Raw genomic sequence first — 23,962 nt, 5'->3', positions numbered from 1 at the left:
TCTTTCCTAAAATCCAGTCTAAACCTCCACTGGCAAAGCTTGAGGCCATTTCATCCTCTCCTGTCACTTCTTACCTGGGAAAGGAGACTACACCCTCCTGTCAGGGAGTTGTAAAGAGTGACAAGGTCTCCTCTGAGCCTCCTTTTCTCCAGGCTAAACAACCCCAGCTTTGTGCTCCAGACCCTTCCCCAGCTCCATTGCCCTTCTCTGGACACACTCCAGAGAAGTCTTTTATGTATTGAGGGGCCTGAAAATAGACACAGAATTTGAGGTGCAGCCTCCCCTGTCTGTATCCATGGAGGCAGTGCCATAGTGTGCAATGAGAACATCACACAAACAAGCAAAACAAGTACACAGCAAGGTCTTTCTAAAAGTCAGGGCACTTCTCTGAGTCTTTTGATGTGTTGATATTTCAATCTGGAAAAGTGGATTTCCTCCTTTCTGTGTGATAGCTTAGCTGAGTTTTAATGCTTACTTCAGTTCTATGGCACTCCAATGTCTCTTGAGATTAAATCTTATGTCTGAATTGGTACAACTGCTATGGATATGTACACAGAGAAATTGAAAAGTTCTCCAACTGACTGCTTCATGAGTGGGCTCTTCAGTTTTGACTGAAAATAACCTAGAGTTCAAATAAAGAGAACTGTTCTCCTCTGATTATGTGTACTATGTGCTGTATGTCTCCCACTCTTGAAAGCAGGTACATTTTGTAGCTCATGACCCCTGAGGGACAGAAGACAGTGACAGCTTACAGTGATAGCTGGCTGCTTCTAGTAAAACAGTGTCTAAAGTAGCAATACATGAAGTTTATCAGACAAGAATTTTTTTATTGTTGCTGATTTTTGATATTAATACCATGGAGAAGTTCACACTGCAGTAATATCTATGTGTTTGTATGCATTCACTCATACAAATTTTGTACATTAAACAGATCATCAGATATAGGCAGGCAGTGGGAAAAGGGAAATGCAGATTTTTAAGCAATCATCACATGATCCAGCTAGCCTGTGACATTTTGTTTATGATGCTGCCTGTGATGGCTGAAGGTGATGTTAAACCTGGCCCCAGCCCAAGTCATTTGTCCTTCTGTCATGGGAATCAGAGGCTGTGCCAGAGACTGGCTCTGGAGCCTCCTAATCCCTCCCCACCCTGATTGAGACATGACCCCCTGCTGCTCTCACCTTACCTCAGATTTTGGGTAGCACTTGAGACATGGCAGCCATGGCTTTGTGTCACAGCCAAGCTGCTTCATGCATGAGCTGCCCTGTGAAGAAGAGCTGCAGAGGTGTCCTGGTGAAGGACACAGCAGCACTCTCAGGGCAGGTGCTGAGCAGAAGGAATGTGGGTGTGAGGAGAGGATAAAGTCCAATGAATATGTAAAGAAAAGAGGGAGAAGACACAACAGACCTGTCAATTCATCAGTAGCAGAGGTGGGTGCAGGGAGGATGTTTGAAGGTGAGGATGATAGTGTTTCACTTGAAATGATGGGCAGAGATTTCAAAGCTGTCTGAGCAGTGCTGACAGGAGGGGGTGACTGCAGGGGTTGGGGACAGGGATGGAGCTCTCAGTTTCTGAGTCCTGGTTGACCCACAGAGGCTGTAGGGGAAACCACAACCCCAGCATGGCTTAAATATGTGAAACAAGGTGCTGCAGTCAGAAAACTGACTGGTTTAGACCCTTCAGAAATAAGAGTCTTGTTTTGTGTTGTAGGACACAGGCACAGAAGTGGTTGTCCAGAAGGAACTGTTTCCCAGAGTGCAAGTAAACAGTGAATATTTTGAAGAGGAACAAAAGGTCAATGAGCTGAAAAATCAAGTGGCTGAGCTGGATATGGTACTTATAAATGAACAACTAAAAGAGCTGGAGGTATGGAAACTGCAAAGCCATTCCCCATTTTTAATGTAGTGATACATTTGCAGAATTGTGATTCAGTTGAGCAAACCAAAATTGTTGCCCATAGCCTTATCTGAGTTTTAACTGTGTAATTATTTGGTTTGTCTGCACACACCATGCCTTGATGCATGTCCATGTTCATCCCATAGTTTGTACTGCTCTTCCAGAGTGCAGTGATAGTTACACCTAGGATTGCTTCCATGATGTGCTCCTTTGCTTGTGGATGAGCAGGAGAACATTTGTATGTGAATCAGTATTTAACCATATTTTGTGTTGAAAGCTGAGAGTCTTCAGGATCATCCTTTAATCCCTTTCTCTCTCTGTGTTGGGCTTGATTGTAGAATTTAAAAACTGAGCTGGAAACGTGGAAAGCCAAGTCCCTGAGCCATAGTGAAGAAGCAATTCCCAATGGAACAGGATCAAACAGAGCAGAGCTGCAAACCACACATCCTGTGGTGCCCTGCTGGGACAGGCTGCTCCAGGAACTGGAAGCTGTTAAGGCAGTGAAGCAACAACAGTGCTGTTTAATTAATGAATACCAGAAAAGTCTTTCTGCTGCACAGTCCTCCATGAAAAATCTGTCAACAGAAAAAGATAACATAAAAATGTAAGTATAGTGGAGGGGTTTGGTTAAGAGGTTGCAGAGCAAATATGGTTCTACACTGAATTTTGTGACATGCTTCAGTAATGCTCAGACAGGAATATGGAGTTACAGCCACTTCAAGAGAAGCCTTAGAAGTTTGTAAGTCTGAGAGCAGAGTTAAGCAGAAGAATTTCTGGCGACTCTGCTGTCCTTAAATAGCATCTACTCTCTTTATTCTTTAAACAAAACAAAGAAGTAGTTGCTGGGCTAAAACCCTGTAAAAATCCTTCTTAAAACAATTTTTTAAATGGCAGATGTGAAAAAGCTCATTTTTCTTCTTGTTAATTCTGGGGTTTGTTTGTTTTTTTTTTCTGAATGAAATCTTTCTTTATTCTTAAAACTAACCTTACTTGATGGAAAAAACTCAATGGTAATGAGTAAGTCTACATTACCAAATTAGAGGTAACCAGCACAGAAAAAATATTTACTGTGTTTTGTGAATTAGTCTTCAAAACACAGAATTAGTTTGTCATGATAATGTGCCAAAATAATTTGAAAACATTTAAAACTTATTAATTTGTTAATTTACAGAGATTTTAAAAATTTAATAAAAAATCTATCTGCTAACTATTTTAAATAGGCATTTAAAAAAATCTCCTGGAAATCAGAGATGAGTAGATTAATTTGGAAGAGTTTACCTTGCATGAATGGAAATTTCACAATTTTCTTATAGCCAAGTTTTATCTTCACTGTCAACCAGAAATTGCTATAAAATATTGTTAATTCACTTAGAGATGACATAACACTGTTGCAGATTTTTTAAATGAAGGCTGCATTCTATATTAGTAGACACTGCAATTTTAGAGAATATACAGTAGAACATACCTTTTTTTGCAGAGTTATCTGTGAATAGTGAGTGCTTTACAGATGAGCAAGAAATAACAGTACTGCAAAGGTGGTTAGGGAATTCCTAAGAGAATATTGAGAGATGCATGTAATTAAGGGAATACATTTAGTAAATCGTGCTCCAAACAGTGAAATTAGTTTTTAAGAAGTCTATATATAAGAGAATTCATTATTTTTAAACACCACTTGTTTTTGGCAGGGGTCCTATGAACAACACAGCTCTTCTGGAGAAAATCAAGGCGTGCATTGAGTCCTTACGAAGAGAAAGAGATGTCTTGAACCAGTTACAAAGCCAGCAAGAAGTTTTATCTCAGCATTTGACCTGCATGGATAAGGTGTTGACAGAGAGCCAAATGAGGCAGCTGGAGCACTGGTGGCAGCACATGGAGCAAGCAGTGCAAAAGAAACATGATCAGGTTGTGGCAGAAATTGATGAATTTAACCTGCTTATGAATAAAGCTCGGGATATTCAGAGGCTGATACAAGAACAGTATTTGCAAGCAGAGTTACATTCCTCAGCTGCAGGAAAAGCCAAAGACCCTCTAATTTGGACCACAGAGCTACAGGACATTAAACATGGTCTTTCTCTATTAAAAAGAAAGATTGAGCTGCAGATGAAAAGAATTTGGAGTGATCAAGAGAAAGTCACTTTGGAGAACTCCATTCATGATCTGCAGGGCAAATTGGAGGCATTATCAGCACAACAAACTCCTCCAGAGGATATTCAGAGCACTGGTCCTGCTCTCATGAAACATGAAATGATGAAGAGGCTGAAAGAAAACATTTCCTGGGTGAAAGATTCACTGTCCCACCTTGATCAGAAAGCAGCACTTTTCCCCAGTGATGTCAAATCACAGATCAGAAATTGTCAGCTTATGAACACAGACATCCTAAACAGAGAGCCTGTGATTGTATCCCTGGATTATGGGCTCCAGCACATCCTTCCCAGCTTGGAGCCTGAGGAGGTCTCTGATATCACCTTCCTTTTACAAACATTGAAGAATTCATACAAGGCTCTTGTTTTAAAATCTGCTCAAAGACTGCAGCACTTGGAGCTCCAGCTGGAGGAGAGGCAAAGGCTCACAGCAGAAATAGACAAAGTTCACTCTCAGCTTTGCAAAGCTGAGCTGATGGCCAGGCCTGACCCAAACCAAAGCAGCACGTGCTCAGAGCTGGTCAGCCAACAAACCATCCTGAAGGAGATGCTAAAGGACATACAGGGAATAGAAGGGCTGATCTCATCCCACTGTAAAGAGAGTCAGGTCACAGCTGGGCAGCTGAGCCTGTCTGAACAACTGTTCTTGATTGATCAGTTAAGAAGTCTGAAGAATAGAGCAAGGAAGACACAGAGGCAAATTCAAAGTAAACTTCATGAAGTAGAACAGAAGGCAGCTGTCTCCAGAGAGTTTGCTGAAGGAATAGCTTCATTGCAGAAGGATCTTGATGACCTGCAGGATGGTGAAATGAACCTGAAAGATGATGAATTAGCAGGTGACAAGCAGGGACTGAAGGACAAATGCAAAGCACTGAAAGAAAAAGTGCTCACTATTCAGTCAAGTTTGTCACAAGTAATGAAGTACAAGGAAATATTTGAATGTGTAGGTCTGAAATGGGACTCACTGCAGCTGGATGAATTGCAAACTAAATTTTCTAAAATTAAAAGTAAAATTAAAGGGAAAATAATACACTTGGAAAATATTGTTAGGGAATGGGATAAGATTCAAGAATTGCTAAATGAAATTCAGACTGTGACATCCACTGTAAGAAAAGAAGCTAATATCCTAAATGATAGCTCCAGCTCTTCTCCTGCTGAGAATATCATATCTGCACAGATTCTATTGCAGGCAGTTCAACAAATCTTGTACTTAACCCAGGAGGCAGCAAATCAAATAAACAAAAATGAGGTCTTTGATACATCACTCAAAGAATCTAAGAGGAAAGAAATAAAGAGCCTGGAGAAAAATGTTGAGGAATTGAAGCAGTTTCTTCAAAACTTGATCTCTGGGCTACAGAGTGTAAACAAGGAAGGTAGCCAGAATGAAGTAGAAAATATATTCCACATCATAAAGCATATTCAATTAGAACTCCAGCAGCCACTTGTGATTGACATAAATACAATGCAGAATGAGAAGCTGCGATGGGAGGCAATTCAGAATATGATAGAAGGAAAGTTTTCTGCTCTTAAATGCATAATGGAAAAACAAGAAGAAAAATCTCCTGCTGCTGCTGTAGAAATAGAGACACTGCAAGGCCTTGAAGCACAACTGAAGGCAGACATTGCTGCCCGTGTTGTAAGTATATTTAATGAAAGTGAAGTATTGACATATGTCTTTCCCCAGTAATTAAATTAGGTCTCTGTGACTGGGGCATTTTTGTTTTCATGACTCACATCCTCATTTATTCTAACAGCTGAATTGGCCTGTGATCATTTCTGCATTGTTTGACAGGATGGGAATCATGACAGAAACTAAGGAGACAAAGAAAGTTGTGTTCAGTTTGATTATAATCAATCAATGGGGATTAGCACAAGAAAAAAATGGTAAATATGAGGAAGGAAAAGGTTGTGTTGAAATACTCAGCTGAAGAGAGACTGGGTGCAGTCATCTTGTGATTAAAGGCAACATTTTCAACAGTGACAATGATGAAAAAATCCAAGCACCTTGTTTCTACTATAAAGAGAAGCTTTACTGGTTGGGAATGATGAAGAAGATTAAAGCACAGGTCAAGGCAATGTGATCAGGAATGGTGAACATAATTCCTGTCCTGAGGGCAATAAATACATGGGTTACAGCACTGCCCTGTGACTATGTAGGTAGCAAATGTGTTTGCCACATGTCCTCCACCTCCTCAAGCCACTTCTGGGAGCTCTGGTCTCAAAGACAGCCAAATGTGAAATTTTAAGACCATGTGGTGATCTAGAGGAGCACAACAGCCTTATTTTATTGTCCCTTTCTCTTTTTAATGCTTTCAGAATGCCCTGGAGGAGGCATGTAGGGCTGGTGAGCTTTACACCCAAGCCCTTCAGAGGGCTGCCAGGTTCCTGGAGGACTGTGAAGCTCCAGCCCAGGCTGCAGCAGAGCTCTGTAGCTCAGTGGAGATGTGCCAGACTCCACACTGGAAAGAGGAAGAGTTCAACTCTGCAAAGGCTGACTTAGAAAACCTGCACTCCAAGCTGAAAAACCTAGTGAAGCCAGAAGACAAAGTATATCTGGAGAATGCTTTAAGAGAACTGGTGGAAAAGAGTTTGGCATTAAGGAAGAAGGCTCAAAGAAAGGAAGCTGATGAGCAGAGGTGGGTGTAAGAGATCTTCATAGATCTTGTTCCTTATTGTGAGAAATGTGACTGAAAAGAAATCCAGTGTTGCTGTGAAAGAATTTCAGGTATTCAGAAATTCCAACACAAAAAAAGGTGTAAGCATTCGTGTTGCCCTCAGATGTGATTATTAAGGAGGGAATATTGCCAGACAATAACCATATTGCTACTAATTTTCACTGCAGTCATTTTTTGTATATTTCAAAATGTGGGGCTTGAGTGAGGGTCATAGGGTGCCAGAATCTGGAGGAGGTTAGAATAGTTTCCAGAGGGTCCCTAATTCATGTCTTCCATAGGCTGTTCTGATGGCCTGGGAAAGTTAAGCCCAAACAAGGCACAGGCTGTAGTTTCTTTCCTTCAAGTACAGAAGAAAATCTGGAGAGCCTTCAGATACATGTATGGAAAAGATTTGGGAGAGTGAGTGTTGGAGTTTTAAATTCCTTGATCATGATCCAGTGATCAGTACCTCAGGTATCAAACCTGAAGTGTTTTCCAAATGCTAATTGGCAACAACTTGCAAAACAGTCAGGACTAGAGTTCAAAAGTTTTTTTAAAAACTTGTATTCTGTTGGGCATTATGGTTGAAGAGAGGAATAACAACCATAGCATTTATTTGTTCCATTCATTGTTTCATGCAGGTATTTTGAAAAACACAAAAGCTACACAGAAACCAAAGATAAAGTGTGTGATAATCTTAAGAAACTGGAAAAGATGCTTAGACAGTCTTTGTCTAAGATTCCAATGTCTTACAAAGAAGCTTTGGAGCATTTGGAAGAAAGCAAGGTAAGAAAGACTCTGAAGACCTTGAAAAGCTCATGCAGAACTAATGCAACTATGTGACACATAGTAGAAAGAAGTGGAATTCTGTATCCTATATTTATCTATATATAAAACCACAGAATATATTAATATATTTATGTACTTGTTAAAAGACCAGGTATAGCAGACCGTGTGAAATGAGTATGTTACTGCTGAAGAAATGAGACATTTTATTTGCTCCATCTTTCTCCACAGCCATATCCAATCATTATGACCATATTTTACCAGCCCAGTGGAGTGATTGCCATTTTCCTAGAGGATCCTCATCATGTTACTGAATACTTCATTAATACTCCTGACTGTAGCATTTTATTTATTGATGTGTTTGTTTTTCCTGTAAGATTTTAGTCTCCAGCATTGACTCTGCTGAAGAGGATCTGGTGAAGCTGAGGCAGATCTCTGGTGAGATGATGAGATTATGCAGAGGAAGTGACAGGGCCCTGGGCAGGATTGTAACAGTGCTGTGGGAAAACTGGCTGGGTCTGCTTGAGGCAGCCAAAGGGCTGGAAATTACCTGTGAAGAACTAAAGCAGGAATGGAAATTCATCAGTGAAGAGGTGAGTTGCTTGACATCTCAAAGTTTAGGGGTGGAGATAGGATTGTGAGTAAAATGACCTTCAGAGGGCTGAGATCAGACCAGAACATCTTTTCCCACCTGCTGCTCAGTTACCCCTACCCATTCTTGAACCCGGAAATAATGGGGATATTTATTCAGTCCTATGAACCCAGAGCACCTCTGCACAGGGTTATGTGCTTTGTTAAGGCAAACTCAGAGGTTTTGGTACATTTCCAAGGTTCAGGTTCTGACTGTGTAATTCCCAGTACCTAGTCACCTGTGTGAGTAAATGAACAATGTAACTTCAGATGGTGGAATAAAAAAACACTTTATCTCATGCTTTGCTTTGTTTACTTAGCTGGAACGAGAAACAATAATTCTCGATAAGCTCCAGGAAGAGCAGCCAGAAAGCCTCAAAGAGAAGGAAAAGGCCACCAGAGAGGAACTAGTGGAGTTACTTGATTTTGTGAGCTCATTTGAAGAAAACATCAACCAGCAACAGCTCCTCTTACTCCTGCTTCTTCACCGGATAAAGAACATCCTGAACACAGCTGAGGATGCTGAGGGAGAATCTGCCCTTCCTGCCTTGTGTGAGATAAAGGCAATGCAGGAGCGCTGTAAAAAGTAAGTGGTGTGAAATTTCTGTGGAAGATAGGACTATTCACAAGCACAGGGTTTTACTGGATGTCAAATAATATATAAAAGCTGTAATGCAGTAAAAAAGACATTAAATGCTCTCCTGGGTCAGTCCAATGCTCCATCTCACCCACCTGCTGTCTCCAGTATGGGCATTGGGGAATGATATTTAGGGGGAAAAAACCTGAGCCTGGTCATATGATTTCTAGGCTGCAATTTGTGTTCAAATGCAGGAATCAAGGTACAATAGTCAGTTTTGAAGGTTCCAAGTCCTTGTGAATTTTAAGATTTTTCCACTTTTAGGAAAATCAGATCTTATGCTTTCTGCAACAAGTCAACTTTCATCTTACTGAGTGCCACTGTCTAAAATTCTCCCCAAATATTTTTTACAAATCTGATGATTGTTTTCACCCTTCTCTGGGTTTGCTTTTGGATGTGGTAATTTTTGTGAACAACATCTGCTCTGCCATCATCTTCAGACTGAGACCCTGATCTCTGCTTTGGTCTACCAAATAGCACTCTCTGAGCACTCACTTTAAAGAAACTGAGATAATAACTGGCTTTAATAACAGAAAAAAAACCCTAAATTAGACAAATGTGATTCTAGATATGCACCTACATAATATCTGTGTTAGGCATGCTCCTTGCTCCTGTTTTGTGTCAAGTCTAAATGTCTTCTTTCTGGTAATTTTGCATAGGTTGTACAAAAAAGCTCAAGACCATAAAGATTCTGTGAAAGCTGAGATTCAAGAGAGGAACAAGGTCACTGAAGAAATAAGTGCTGTGACAAATGCATTACAGAATGCTGCATCTGTGTTACTGCAGGATGCTGATGGAAAGGCAGAACAGCTGGAGGTTGGTAACAGCTCTGTTCTTGTTTATGTATTCAGAATATCTCCTGGTTTATGTTGGTGCTGGAGCTTGCTCCAGATAAAATTAATGGCAAGGTCTGTTCACACTGACTTGAAGACAATGAATCTGGCTCAGAATACAACTGGTCCTGCCTTGGCCTTGGTTTGTGTTCCTTTCCCTCTGTGGGCATCTGTAAGCAGGCACAGGAGGATTTTCTGATGGCAGAGAAATCCACAGCCAGCTGCCTTCCTTTTAGAAAGGGCTGCTTAATGTACTCCCTGCATGCTTTCCCCTCTGCATACCCACCCAGGGCAGCTCCAGTTGCTCTGGATTTGATGTCCCAAATTGGGGGTTAACTTGTATTTGAAAAATCAAATTGTGATCAAAACCTCAGCATCCACCAGCAGCTATCAGCAGTCTATAAGTTTCTGCATTTCTTGATTTTATGATATATTATTCCTAACACTTTCTGAATGTGTTAATTCACTTGTCATTTAAATTATTTGTTTCAACTTACTGCATTTATATTGCTATAATAACTTCAAAATCTTGATCAAATATTGTTTTTAATATTTAATCTGATTGTCTTTTAACCGTAGAACTTTATAATTTATTTATTTTAGTCCACTAAAGTTCAGCACAAATTTGGGTTATCTTTGCTGAGTATTGTATAAAAACTGGTTAGGTATCCCCAACCTAGCAAAGGGCTGGGAAAAATACAGAAGCCAGAGACCATGGTGTCAGATGGGGAGTTAGCATGAGAGAGAAATGTTTATTGCATGTTTAGGAGGTTCTGAAAGCCCATGAGCCAGCATTGCTGTAATGGGACCTTGGATTTGTCTAAAAGGGCTGGTTTTCTATTTAAAATTATTTTGAATTATAATCTAGAGTTGTCTGCTTTTTTACTGAGTTCTTTGTATCTAGAAGGAAATTTACTACTGCAGGTGCTTTATGCCTGCTCTTTTCCCTCACATTCAAACTTTGCTAATCCAAGCACCTAAAACTCACCCAAAAGTGAGTTTAGACCTTGTTCCTGTTTCTGACAGCAATGGCACAAGTAAATGCTAGCAGCAACCTCATCAAATGATCTCTTTTTAGCAGTATGCTACAGCAGGCCTGATTCTTTTGAGAACATTGAGCTGAAAGGATTGAAGAATTAATTAATTTTATGTAGTCCAAACACCAGTGAGCCAAAATCTGCAGGGCAATTTCATCCCTTAATTCCAAAGAAAATCTAGTTCCTATGAAATCTATATTATTAGTCAGGACTCCACTGCACCTATTGAGTGGAAATATCTATTTCATTTTGACATGACAAACCTGATTTAGATGGGTGGCAAAAGTTTTAAATTCACCCACACAGATGAAAAGGGGAAGTGGTATTATCTTATCCTTTAGGGAAAAAAATTGGGACAGTTTTGATAGGTACCTGATTTCCAGCTAGATAATCTGTGAAATGTGAACATTCACTAATACACAGAAACCAGTTTGCAGAGTCATGCCTTGTTTTGGAGATGAGAGTTGTAACTGATTCTTTCCAGTTCAGGGCAGGGAATCTGTGAATTCTCATAAATATTGGCACAATCTAAACTGGGCTATTTGACAACAGCAACCTTTTCTGTGAGAGAATGGGGCTCACAGCTGTTCTGTGGTTTTGAGGGTTTGGGTTTTTTTAATATCAGACCCAGTTGTGGGATGGCAGGAAATAAATCATTCTCAGTGTCTTACATACTTCCTTTGTGCGTTGCATTTGTGTGAAGGAAAAGATTCCCAAGTGAAGACTGTGAATTAGTGGATTACCATTACTTCTGATTGAAAAAGCAAAGGCAGTTAATTTTAGAGTCTTTCAGTGCCTGGTAGCAGGTTTGGATAATTTTTCCCAATAACTTGAGTCAACATTTGAGTTCCTCAAACAGCTGGGCACTGGGGAAAGGAACCATAAAGCCAGCAAACAGAACCTTCCAACTTGAAACTCTAGAAAACTTTCCAAACAAATGAATTTCTTCATTCTTCCTGCAGGAGGACTCGACTCAGATTTTCTTTCTAGGCCACAGGCTGTAGACAGTTGTTCAAGTTTCTTTTATCTCATAAAACCTACATTCTTCGTGCAGAACTGGAAACTACTGTTGTGAGAGGAGCCTGCTGTGCTGCTCTGCATAATTGCCTGAAAGCAGACACTCCAGCCTGAAACCTGTTGCTTTTTGTGGCCTTTGTGTTGTTTATAATAATGAAGGGATGGACGTTGGCTATTTAACTCTTTCAAAGGGAAGAATGCTCTTTTGGCAAAAGGGAGAGCACAAAGGTTAACATTTAATCACAGGAGCTCTTCACGTGGTCCCTTTGCTGGGGCTGCCAGTGAACATCAGTGCGTCACTTCCCCAACATGGAGCAGTATCAGGTTTAATTAATTCTTACAGATTGAAAAGCATCATTTGATTAAATGAGTCAGTATTGCTTAGACTTTACCTGCTTGCAGAGGTAATCAAATCAGGTTTGATATCCCAGACCCAATTTTTCCAAACCATAATCATGGTAGGAAATACCAAGCACATTACATGTGTGTGTATATACACATATATTTACATATACACACATGCACTCATTAAAAACTGGGTAAAACTGCTGAACTTATTCTTAATTTTGTAGGAGCTTCAGAATGTGATTGCCAGGGAGAGTCAAGCTCTGGAGGATATCATGGAGAAGCTTCGGATCAAGTATTCTGAAATGTACACTATAGTCCCTGCAGAGATAGAAACACAGCTGGACGACTGCAAGAAAGTATTGCAAGACCTGGAAGAGAAGGTAACTGCAGATGTGGTTTTCATAATTATCTATTTGCAAAGTATAAATCATTCTTCTAAGTCTCTTTTTAGAATAATCTTATGGTAAGCAGTGTCAATAGAACATTTTTATTTTTTATTAAAAATTGACGTGGCAGAATCTTTAGCAATAATTTGTCATATGATGTGGGTGCTTGGTTGCTGTCTTCTATCCAATCTGATTCCTAAACTGGGAGTTAGTAATCAAAGTTGATTTCAAAGTTTGCATGGCTTAAATAAGAAAATATTTTCAGAACTAGGTTAAAAAAGGACTTTTGAAATAAGATGATTTTTTTTTTTTTTTAATGTAATTTGAACGTGTGGTACATGATACAGTTGCTTTTACCACCTATGAGAGCTTGGTTACCTTCCTTTAAAATTTGGGAATTTAAATAACTCAAAAGTCTCATTGCATCAGTTTTTTTGCAGCATATTCTGTCTACAAAAGGATATAAGCAGTTAGCTGAAAGCAAAATTAAGGGAAAACCCCTCAGTTTGGGGTCAAATTTCTAGCCTAAGACAATTACCATCGTGGCTTGCTCATTTGTGTTATTTTAAAAATGAAAAAAAAAGCAACCCCTTTCAGTTCTCATATTTCAGAAATAATAATGCTCAATGCTAATTTTTAAGGTTAAATCTCAGTTAATTTGATCAAATTTGGAAGTTTAATAAAACAGTTTTGAAATCCAGTTACTTTTTAGTATCTATCAAATTACTCATTTTATCTTAGATAAAATATTTAGCAGCATATTAACTAAAGTTTATGAATTTTAATTTGGTTAACTTCATAGTTTGTGTTTCAAAATGGGACCAGTCTTTTCAGAAGCAACAACTGGGAGAAGAGAGGAGAAGGAAAGCAAAACACTATTTTTGCTTTGGGGTTTTTTTTGTTGTTTACTGTTTCATTTACCAAGATATAAAAGGTTATCCCAAAGCACACATTACCTGCTGGAGTGAAAGAACTGGTCCTGGAAGCTAGATAATGTTTGCTTTTCACATTTAGATATTGGAAAACAATATAAACTACCTTGGAATTTTTCAAAATGCATTTAGGAAACAAAAAAAATCATGGTGGAACTGGAAGTTAGTTCAGTTACCTATTAGGAGATACCAGCATATTAAATTGAATTATCATATTTTAATGTCATTCTGCTTTCTTCTTAATCTGCAATACAAAAATTGTACTTTTGATGCCATAAATAATATGTTTTATTCCAGTAAGAAGTACTGAAATGAAAATCTTGCTTTGCTGATGACTAGGGCATTGACAGATGCAGTGTTTTTATCCTGAAGAAACAGAAGTCAGAGCTTGATCTGTTTACTCATTTCCAGCTGTCACATCACTCATACATGATTCTCATTTATTTTGGAAGCTGTCACTACAATTATTGACAATTTTCCATGTTTGATATATTCCAGGATAGCAGTAATGGTTGAGTGTTCAGTGATTACAGCCTCAATTCCTTTTTCCAAGAAGTCTTAGGCACTAAGTACAGACTGACTTCACAGGTTTTGTGGTATAAGCAGGAGTATTACAGAGGAGCCCTCTAGTTCTTTCTGTATATATTTATTTTGATTAATGAAATTTTATCAATACAACATTGTATTGTGGATGCATTTTAGAGAGGTTGTGTTGGAGTCTATAAACAATGTTAATAAAATTAAGAAGTGAGTAGATAATTTATTGATGAAAAATAGTTTTAATTCCTCATCCCACAATAAGGAGGAAGTATTTCAGTAGGAAATACTAGGAGCTTCAAACTAAAATAACCATTAAATTAAAAATCTTGGCATCAAGGCAGCATGAAACTGTTCAGTGTCCATTTGCTCCCTAAATCCTGGGCTGCAGCACACAAAGAATTTAGCACAATTTAATGATTTCCAGGTGCTTGGCTGACCCTGGCAGCCAGCAGGGTTTGGTAAGAAAAGATGTTACTTTTGGACAAGAGGAAGGACTTTTCTCACTCCCTGCACTTCATCTAGTCTGTGGTAACCTGGTAGTTTATACTGTGTTGCTCAGACAATTACTCAACTTCAGCTTTGAGAGTTTTTCTCTTTACACAGAAAATCAGGCCCTCCAGTGCATCAGTTTTTCATTTCTATGGAGTCCTGCAGAATGAAATTAAGTTCCTCAGAGCTTTTTATTTTAGTGATAAATCTCCAAGTTTATATTGAGAAATTTATATTGAGAAATTTGATTTTTTTTTTTTTTTTTGTTACATGGAAAGCACAGCTGCCAGCTGAGACATAAAGGTGTCACTCTGGGTTTCTCAGAGAATAAATCCAAATGTGACCCTTCCCACCATGCAGCATGAAAATGAAGCAAAGCACCCAAGGGAGCTGCAGTGCCTCAGTGCATGTTTCCTCAGGGATTGTTTTTCTGAGCCAGGCATTTTTTAATGAAAACAAATCAGTGAACAATGTGTAGATGTTGAATCTGCTCACTTTAACACTTCTCCCTGCAAATGTAGCTCCATTCCAGTGTTTTTAACTGACTTATCAAGAGAAACAATAAGAATTTTAATATTTTTGGTAAGGTGGTGCACAGAAACAAGCAGATCTTTGTAACCTCCCCTATTGTTTTCTCTTTGCTCTGGCAGGTTAGCTCTGAAGTCTTGCAGAACTCTCCTCAGTATGTGCTGAAAAGAAAAGCTGAAACTATTAACAATGGCCTTCAAGCTATTGAAAAGATGTTACAGCAGAAGAGTGAAAACATTGCAAAAGCCAAAGAAGTTCAGAAGGTAATCTTGCCAAAAAAATAATCTGTGGGTGTTAAAAGATTTTTGGTTGTTTTATAGAGCCTGGTTTAGCATAACGTGGTCTTCCATTCATTTTATGTTTGTAAAAGGAAAAGTACAATCAAGCATTTAGCTGGTGCATATTTATCAATTCTTTCTCACAGGAAAATCCATGCTTTTTTCAATTGTGAATCATACCAGTAGATGCAAAGTGTTCTGTTCTCATCATATCAGTTCTGAAACCTTTGCAATTCACGTTCCACACGAAGAACAAATAACACTGCTGTTACCTTTGAGCCTGACCTCCTGTTTCATTTCTCTTCTCTCCACATGCAGCAAATTTGGGATATGCTGGACCTTTGGCATTACAAACTCAACGAGCTGGATGCAGAGGTGCAGGATATAGTGGAGCAGAATTCCTGCCAGGCCCAGGAGCTGATGGAGATCCTGGAGGCTCCCCTGAGGCAGTACCAGCAGGTCTCACAGCGTGCTGAGCGCAGAACTGCCATTCTCAACAAGGTAGCTGACAGTGGAACAGCTTTTAAAAATCCAATCCTATTAAAAAAAATACAGAGTGAAGGCTTTGTGTGAAATATCATCAGAGGATGTCAGTGAGTAGAGTCAGCAGCCTGCTGTGGCAAGGCTTACTGTAGCTGGGGTTTGTGGGGTGGCTACCCCAAAGGACTGGCTCAAGCCATGGTTTAGGGGTTGGTATGGGGAATTCTTGCCCCTGGGTGGGTGTTGAGGTGGTTCTCTCAGACTGTCAATGGGCAGTCTATTGAAAGTGTCATTGCCATGAAAATTGTGACAATGCCCCTATGAAATGTAAACATACCTGCACCAAAAGTACTTTGGTGAGGGAGGATAGCCTGAAATCTTGAAACTATTTCTAAAAAATTGATTTTATTTCACCATACTGATTTAACTGACCATGGTGCAAATGCATCCTGTTTTCTTTTAATCTTGTTCATAGACACATTTATCTTATACAATGAAGCAATTAACTTGGGACTTTCTGTAAAACACTGTCATTTCCTAGGCCACCAGCAAGATGGAAGAATATGAGGAGCACCTGAAGAATGTGAGAGATTGGATAGAAAGCACCAACAGTTTGCTAAGAGCTGATGCTCAGCATGACTCTGCAAAAAGCTTGCACAAGCATACTGATGAGCTCCAGGTAAGAGCTGGTGCAGATAAATGCTCTGTTATCACTTGTTACTTTGTACAGATGCAGTTTTCCATTCTTAATTGTTACTGACATAAGTAAGTTACCATTTTCAGTAAATCCTTTAAGGAAAAAGTAGTTATAGTTGGCTCTCATGAAATACACCTTTTTTTTTGGTGCTGGACATACCTATCTTGTGCAAGTGCTGAACTGTTGTACTACTTCCATAAATGTGTGATTGTCTTCTATAACTCTGCTGAGTGGCTCTGGTCAGTTTTTACTGCCTGCATAAATAGGATTCTTCCTATATTGTATTGAGCCAAAAATGCAAAGTGCTGTTTTTTTGATGGCTGTGTGTTAGATGGAAACTTTGAAGTGAGTTGTGGTTTGGAAGGCTGTGCTCACTGTTTCTTGAAGGTAATTCTGATTGGTAATTTCAAAAATCTAATGTTTGTAATATTATAGGGAAAGTCAGGACCAGTGCCAAAAAAATATTCTGGCAATTTTGTACTTCAAATTTGAGTTTTCTGTCCATCCACTCCTTGGCTTAGACTGGGTGAGAAAGTTGGTGTTCTAAGCATAGATTTTTTTTTTTTTTGTAGTAAGATTAGTAAGAGTTCTTGACAAGGAAAGAACTGGCCATTCTAGATTGATATGTTACAAAAGCATGTAGCCACAATGGGGAGAATGTAATTTTCAAAACCCATAAATGTTTTTTGTGGCAAGAGCTTATTGTCTCCTGTGGTTGTGAATTGAATGTTTTGTTTGTCCTGGGCTGTGAAACTAGTGGATTTGGAAATGCAGCCTGGGCTTGCATTAGAGTGGAAACATGCATTCAGTCCTTTCCTTCACACACCACCCAGACAATGGATCTCATGCATTTCTTGCAGCCCTCACTGCTCTTCATGACAGTCTTCACTGCACTTAATCCAAAATCTCACCCAGTTCATTGCAGGGGAAGAGACTTCACATCACACACAGCTGGCCTGATACATTTTGTTCCTTCTAATCCTTACCTCTATAACTTTAGTGTTCAGCAGTGATGTATCAAACTAAGCTCCTGTTTTGTCTCCAGATGGCTTTGGAAGACTCAGAGCAAAAGCAAAATCTTCTGCATGGGATCTTCAGGGAGCTGGAGGAGCTGTCACCTGTCTTTGAAACTGCCAGTGTAATGCAGCAGCTGAATGAAATAGATGTTCAAGTAACAACTTTACAGCATGAGATAGCAGAGATTCTACCACAAATCCTGCATGTGGCTGATGTAAGTCTGCCTGACCCATGAGTGCCTTTTATCAGATTATATCACCTGCGTGGAAAACAGGGTGTAGTGCTGGTTTTTGTAAGCATTTCAAGTGAGGAAATTAATTGTTTGGAAACCAACCATCAGGAGGTATTTGGTAACTTATTAAGCTGTAAGTTTCAGGATTAGCACAGGATGTAGGAGGAAAGGTTGGGTTGGTTCAGCCCAGAGAAGCTTGGGGGTGAGAAATTGAGATTACAGACAGGATTGGGCCAGGCTCTTCTTGGGGTGTCCAGCAAAAACATGAGCAGTAGCAGACCTCAAGTATAAAAAGGATTATCTTTTTTTTTTTCTGGCAGTGAAATTGGTCAAACACTATATCAGGGGCTCAAAGCAGGGGTGATATTCTCACCTCAAGGGATACATAAATCTCAATAGGATCAGTGCCCTGGTTTGATGGGTACCACAGACCTTTCAGGGTCCCTTGCAGCCTAATCTACTCTGTGACTTTCTCTGTGAGAGTTCAGAAACAGCTGTCTGTGGATTTTTTTTCTATCTGACATAAGTCTCTTCCTACTGGAAGCTGCAGCAGTGTAATTACAGCACTTTCCTATTCTGATAGCTATCACCACTGGAAAACTATCTTCCCACTACTGGTAATTTGTAATGTGAATTTTTAAGGATGTTTCAGTTCTATATTCAGGGTTTAAAACAGACCAGATGATCCTGAATACCTAATTCCTTCAGAAGTTATGACTAAAAGTAATTTATGAAAACTAGCCTTTTGACCAATAGCATCCATTAACATATCCTCCATTTGCTGCACTCATTTTTCAGCATTTCTTTTTAAATTTAAGTGAAAGATAGAAATGCAAGTTGTCTTTGGGGTTTGGACTGTCTACTAATACTCTCTTTTCCCAAAATCTAGGAGTTGGATGCCATTGAATCTCATGTGAAAGTGTTTGAGAAGGATGTTGCAGAAATGAAGACAATCCTATCATCAGAAGATTTGTTGGAATTTTCTCCTAAGGACCAACTTAAACATGGACAGGTCTGTAAACAAACTCCTATACAGGCTTTTTTTTCCTGATCATTATAAACCCTGAGGGTGAGACTGTTGAGAGAACTTTTCAAGAAGCACAGTCATGGTTTGAACACAAAACACTTGAAATTAAAGCACTGTAGAGACTATGCCCACAGAGAGCTCGAGTGTTTTCTAATTCAGTATCTCATGCATCATCTCTGCTCTATCCTGGCAGGTCATACTTGAGCATATTGCTCCCATGCAGAAAACTATTGTTCGTATCCAGTCCTATGAAGATGCTCTTCAGCTGCCAGGGCTGAAAATGCAGCCTTTCTCAGTCTTCCAAAGAGCAAGACAGCTCTTGAGAGAGTTGAAGAAATTAGAAAAAATTACTAAGGAGCAAAATGAGCTACTGGAGGTAATTGATTTTTTTTTTTTTTCTTTTTTACAGTCACCTGAACCACCTTTTTTTTTCATTCTTATCTTTAAACAGTATTGCTTTTGCAGTCATGTAGTTACATCTACTGTGTCTTCTGTGTAATGGTTTGAAGATTTTTTTGTTTTGGTTTCTTTTATTTTTCCTATTCAATTTGATCTGCAACAAAGCACACAGAATATCTTGACGTACATTTCAGTTTTCCAATTCAGTCACAGCTTACAACATGCTGGAGAAGAAATGAAGGCTCAGGTGGTTCATGCCCCAGGTTTGCTGTGGTGATTGAAGTCCAGTGTTAGTGCAGGTGCTTGCATCTGCAATGTTCAACTCCTGAAACTCACCTTGACCATGGGAATTGTTGTTGACAGCCATTAGACAGCAATTGCTAACAGCAGAAGGTCTTTCACTAATCCAAACCAGTGAGCCAGGAAAGTGGCCATTCCCTACAGCTGTGTTGTGATTAATTCAGTGTTTGGAGGCAGGCTGGAATGTGACAGGGGTCTTGGAGCTGCTATTGGCCAGGCCAAGTTTGGAAACAGAAGGGAAGCAGCAGCAGGAGAAGGCAGTGCTGGTGGGTCAGTGAGAGTTAACTTGGGCAGGGAGAGTTATGGAACAGCTCCAAACCTGAGTCTCTGTGCATCACTTCACTGAGCAGTGTGGCTGTACCAGCTCAGGGAAGTTTTAATTCAGGACCTGGTCATGCTCCATTGTCCATGCTGGAGAAATCTGGAGTTTGGTAATGCAGGTTCCCACGACAGCAGAGGAGGTAAAGTTCTTGTGTGACCCATCTATTGGCAGGATGCTGACAGCACCTAGAAAAGTGTTACATTGCCTTTGCTGATTTGCTTTTCCTAAGCTATTGGGGTAAAGCAGAGTGCTTTAAAACTTTAAATCTAAGTGGGCATTTCAGAGGCCAGGCAGACAGCTATAATGGGAATCCATCTTTGATTTTCACTTTGTGAAATTAAGAGCAGAACACAAAGAGAAAGCAAACATGCCACATGGCTAGTGCATGTTTGGAGTCAGAGAAAAGCAGGGGGACAATATTAGATCTGTGTAATCCTTACAGTGTCTCTTTATTTTTTTTTTTCAGTCCATACAGTTTCTTAAATTCTTAATTTTTTAGATGGACGTGGTAAAATTTACCTTTTTCAGAGTTGCCAGATCAAATAATGGAGAATTTGCAAAGCACTTTAAAAGCATCAGAAACAGGGTGCTTTCCAGTTATCAGTTGTAATGACACTTGTAACTGTTTGGTTTTTTGCAGTATTAGGTCAAATTTTAGGCTTTTCTCCTTTTTATAAAGCTGTGACCTTTTTTTGCTCAATATTTGCCTTTATCTTGTAGACACCTAACAATCTGCAACTGAATGAAATTTTTTTGTCAGAGAACAGATTGGAAAAATTGCAGTTCTTTCCAGCTAGTGTATCAAACTGTGCAAGAGTTTTTCCAGTGCAGTTGAATGGTTTGAAAGCAGAAGTACTAAAATACAAATGTAGCACCAGCTAAGGTCTAACAAAGGATAAAGCCATTAAACATGGCATTTTGAATGCTGCATTAAAGAGGTGGAAAGAATCCTGCTGGAGAGGAAACCAAATGAGAGCCAAGCTTCTTGTACAAATATATACACATTTTTTTCCCCCAGGGATTAGTCTTTGGATGAGTTTGCCCATATTTTGCTGTAGATGAGGCAGTGAGGTATTGCACCAGTAACTTTTGTATAATTAAGTTGCATTATAACACCTGATACAGTAAGTCAGAGACAAAGCCTGTAATAGCTATTGAAAATGCTCTGTGACTTAGTTCTCTGTTGAATGTTGCCCTGTTTTTTTTTTGTCATGGCCTGTTAAGTTCCACACCTAAGAAACGTCATCAGGAAGAAGATTTGGAAGCCACATCTGCTTCTGCTGGTTTTCAGTGCAACAGAGTGGTATTATTTGCATATCTGATTATTTACTGACCACATTTTCACTAAGCTTTTCCAAAACAAATGCATTGTGGTTAGGTGGGCCTTGTCCATGGGTAGGTCTTCTAGGGTTACCACAATGTGAAAAGTAAAGAGCAACTGTTAACCAGGAAATAACTCAGAAGAAAGGCAGCACTTGTAGGAAGAAATTCAGTCCCACACACATGGCATAATTTGTTATATTGGATAAAGTATAGAATCAGATTTTCTTTTCCCTGAGTAGAAGGCAGAAACAAATTAATGATCTTCAGGTAAGTGACTATATTCACATATTAGTCCATGACAGAAGACTTCTGTCTGTATATAAAGTATTTAGACTCTTCAGTTTGTTGAGGAAATTGGAGGTAGGACTCAATTTATTACTAAAGAGCCCTATTAATGTGGAATTGAAGGTGTGAGTAAGAGAATTTTCCTTGTAGGAGATCTTTTTCTTTCTCATTAAAGCTGAGCAGAAGACTGATTCCTTTTTCTTTCCTCTCTGATTCTTTGCCTGTGGCACTAAGATTATAGCCTACAAATATCTTCCCCTTCAAACTGGCTTTCTTTTTTAAACTGAGAAAAATAATTTCTTCTCACTTTTAAGACCTGTAAAATAATAATGGTTATTTAGAACCTTATTAGCCTGCATTTTCTTGAGCTGCTATGTAGAAGTGACTGAAGAAATGGCACTGTTGCTGTTCATGGCAGGAGACTCTTTGCTCTGAAAGGCAGAGTCTGTGAACACTTTGCAGGGAGATCTTTGACCTGTTGGGTCATTCAGGTGCTGCTGCCAGCACAGTAGGATGGAGCCTGCTGACTTCATTGTTTCTTCATTACCTTTTGCAGGCAACTGAGGAGCAGTCCTGTGATATTCTTTGGTTGTCAGCCTCTGGGTTCAAAATCACAGAGCCACCGAGTGCTGTGCATATTCAGTGTTTTGACAAGATATTCTGACTTGTGGACGTGACAATTTCTTGATGACCTGAGACATCATGACAGGCTGTGACTGACAAATAGGAATGTGTGGGGAGATTGCCCATTTCTGCATGAACAGCAAAGCTGGGGGAGGGCAATGAGATTTTACTGTCACTGTCAAATGAGTAAAGGAGAATTTGACTGTTTGTAACATCTGTTTCCTATAAGCCATGTAAAAGGAAGTTGTTCACCTGATGGGAATGCTTATCATTTTTATTGGAAGTATTCAAATAGCCATTGTGGTTGGGTTATCCTCTGAGCTGCAGAGTTTGCATGGTGTACAGCACAGTTCATTTTTGCTCAGTGCAGAACTAGCTGACAGTAAAGACTTGAGCACCAGTAAAAAACGGGCTTTCTACTTGATATAAAACCTTTAATTTCTCTATTTTTCACAACATTTTCTAAATTGTAATGCATGTGTGAAATCTGCTCCATTTCCATTTGATAGTCAAATTCATAGTTTTGCTTTGGAGCTCCTGGACAGAATACTCCACCATACTTCAACTTGTTTGTCTTTAGTAAGTGAGTAATAAACTTAGTGAAGGATGGGCTTGTGCAAAGTTAGCAGAACAAACACAGATTCTGCAGGTACAAAGGAGGCTTCAGTACTCTTCAGCTCAAGTACTCTTTGTTTCTTTACTGACTTGTTTGTTTATGTACTCCTTATTTCAAAATTATTTATGGAGATTGCTATTTCACAGGAAACTGTAAAGAAAATAGAAGAATGTGAGCAAGAAATTGAGAAGTTAAAACAACTTCTGAAGAATAATTTGGTTGAAATATCACATGAAGATCAGCCACAGGTTCAGAAGACTCCTTGTCCAGAGGTGGGTTTCATTCTTTTCTCTCTCATGTGTCTTCCTTGTCTTGACTAACACTAATTATGAGAGAAATCTGAGCAGAGAAACTGAGAAATAGTGCTGTGCTTCCCTTCTCCACCACAGTGAAACAGTTGAATGCCATAGTGTGACCATGCAATTAATTACAATTAATATTACTCTGCAAGTTGGGTATATCTTTTTTAGTATACTCCTTACTGATTTTGATGTGCCATTTGTGCCTGTATCAACTTGGAAGAAAAGTTGGGTGCTGTTTTCATGACAGCTGTTTTGGTGAAACAACATGCAGCACTGAGAGCTTGCCTGTGCTCAGCATCCTGCTAATTTTCCTGAGGTGGCAGCTTGGAATAGTGCCTGAAGGGAGAATTAAGTCCTTTCTGATTACTGGTTATGCAGTGCTACTTTTGGGGATTCTGGTTAGGGTTAGATTCATTAGATTCCTTTCTTTGTACTCACTGCCACACTGTGTTTTCATCCCTGGTAAACATGTGTTGCTTTTCTCTCTACAGTCAGTTGCTTTCTGTAACAGAAGAATTGACTGTTTTTAAATGTAAAAATAAGATGTGTTTTAAGGATAGCACTGCAGAAGTCAGGAAATTACTAATTAAATGTAATAACTATTTATAAAATGCCTGTGAAATGCTCAGTTTTTTCCAGTCAGTCACAGTAAAGTTAATACTCTTATATTGCACTTGCCTAATAACTATAATCACTCAGTAGGCTCCTGAGTACATAGCTGCTTTGCTGTCAGCTGGTTGGATGTTGGAGGCTTGATGTAGTGCTCAGCATGACTCATTTCCTGATTCTTCCTTGTTTTTTGTCTCTGAGTGTAGGGTTTTATGTTTAATAGTTCTTGTTTTAGCAGAAAACTTGGCAGATACAGCATTGCATGAATAAAAGTGGGCAGTGGAATCACCCATCTTATTGGAGGATTTCAGAAAAAGAAGTGATTTTAAGAAAGATTTTGTTTCTGAGGAAGTTATGGCTAATTAAGTTTGCAAAAGAGTTGCTGGCAAATCTGTGCTGGCAAGTCTCCTTGCAGTGAAATAAATAGATATACTGTTCCTAGTGGACATTCATAAAAACATGCCAAATTGTCATGGAAGTCTGTTTCTTCATTTCAATGACGTTTTCTTTCCTTTACCTTTGGATGATTTTATCTTGTGGTTTTGAGTGTGCAAAAGGAAGAAAGCATTGTCAGAGCAGAGTTCCCATGTCCTTGCA

At 39.2% G+C, this 23,962-nt stretch overlaps 1 protein-coding gene across 1 annotated transcript in view; it reads left to right on the top strand.

The window, feature by feature from the left end:
* The window catches only part of SYNE2 (spectrin repeat containing nuclear envelope protein 2), a 171,233-nt gene that overhangs the window by 71,079 nt on the left and 76,192 nt on the right, over nt 1–23,962 (top strand). Inside the window, exons 48-63 of the mRNA XM_079308247.1 lie at nt 1,711–1,866; nt 2,235–2,500; nt 3,582–5,673; nt 6,354–6,673; nt 7,333–7,477; nt 7,855–8,070; nt 8,428–8,693; nt 9,404–9,560; nt 12,204–12,359; nt 14,977–15,117; nt 15,451–15,633; nt 16,154–16,291; nt 17,355–17,540; nt 18,448–18,570; nt 18,779–18,961; nt 22,601–22,726. Of these exons, the coding sequence (XP_079164373.1) occupies nt 1,711–1,866; nt 2,235–2,500; nt 3,582–5,673; nt 6,354–6,673; nt 7,333–7,477; nt 7,855–8,070; nt 8,428–8,693; nt 9,404–9,560; nt 12,204–12,359; nt 14,977–15,117; nt 15,451–15,633; nt 16,154–16,291; nt 17,355–17,540; nt 18,448–18,570; nt 18,779–18,961; nt 22,601–22,726 (4,854 nt within the window). The remainder of the gene's footprint in view (nt 1–1,710; nt 1,867–2,234; nt 2,501–3,581; nt 5,674–6,353; nt 6,674–7,332; nt 7,478–7,854; nt 8,071–8,427; nt 8,694–9,403; nt 9,561–12,203; nt 12,360–14,976; nt 15,118–15,450; nt 15,634–16,153; nt 16,292–17,354; nt 17,541–18,447; nt 18,571–18,778; nt 18,962–22,600; nt 22,727–23,962) is intronic.

The sequence above is a fragment of the Erithacus rubecula genome, assembly GCF_903797595.1.
Source record: "Erithacus rubecula genome assembly, chromosome: 6".
In the NCBI taxonomy this organism is placed as follows: domain Eukaryota; kingdom Metazoa; phylum Chordata; class Aves; order Passeriformes; family Muscicapidae; genus Erithacus; species Erithacus rubecula.
Note: the sequence above shows the minus strand (reverse complement) of the source record. Positions and strands in the feature narration are given on the sequence as shown.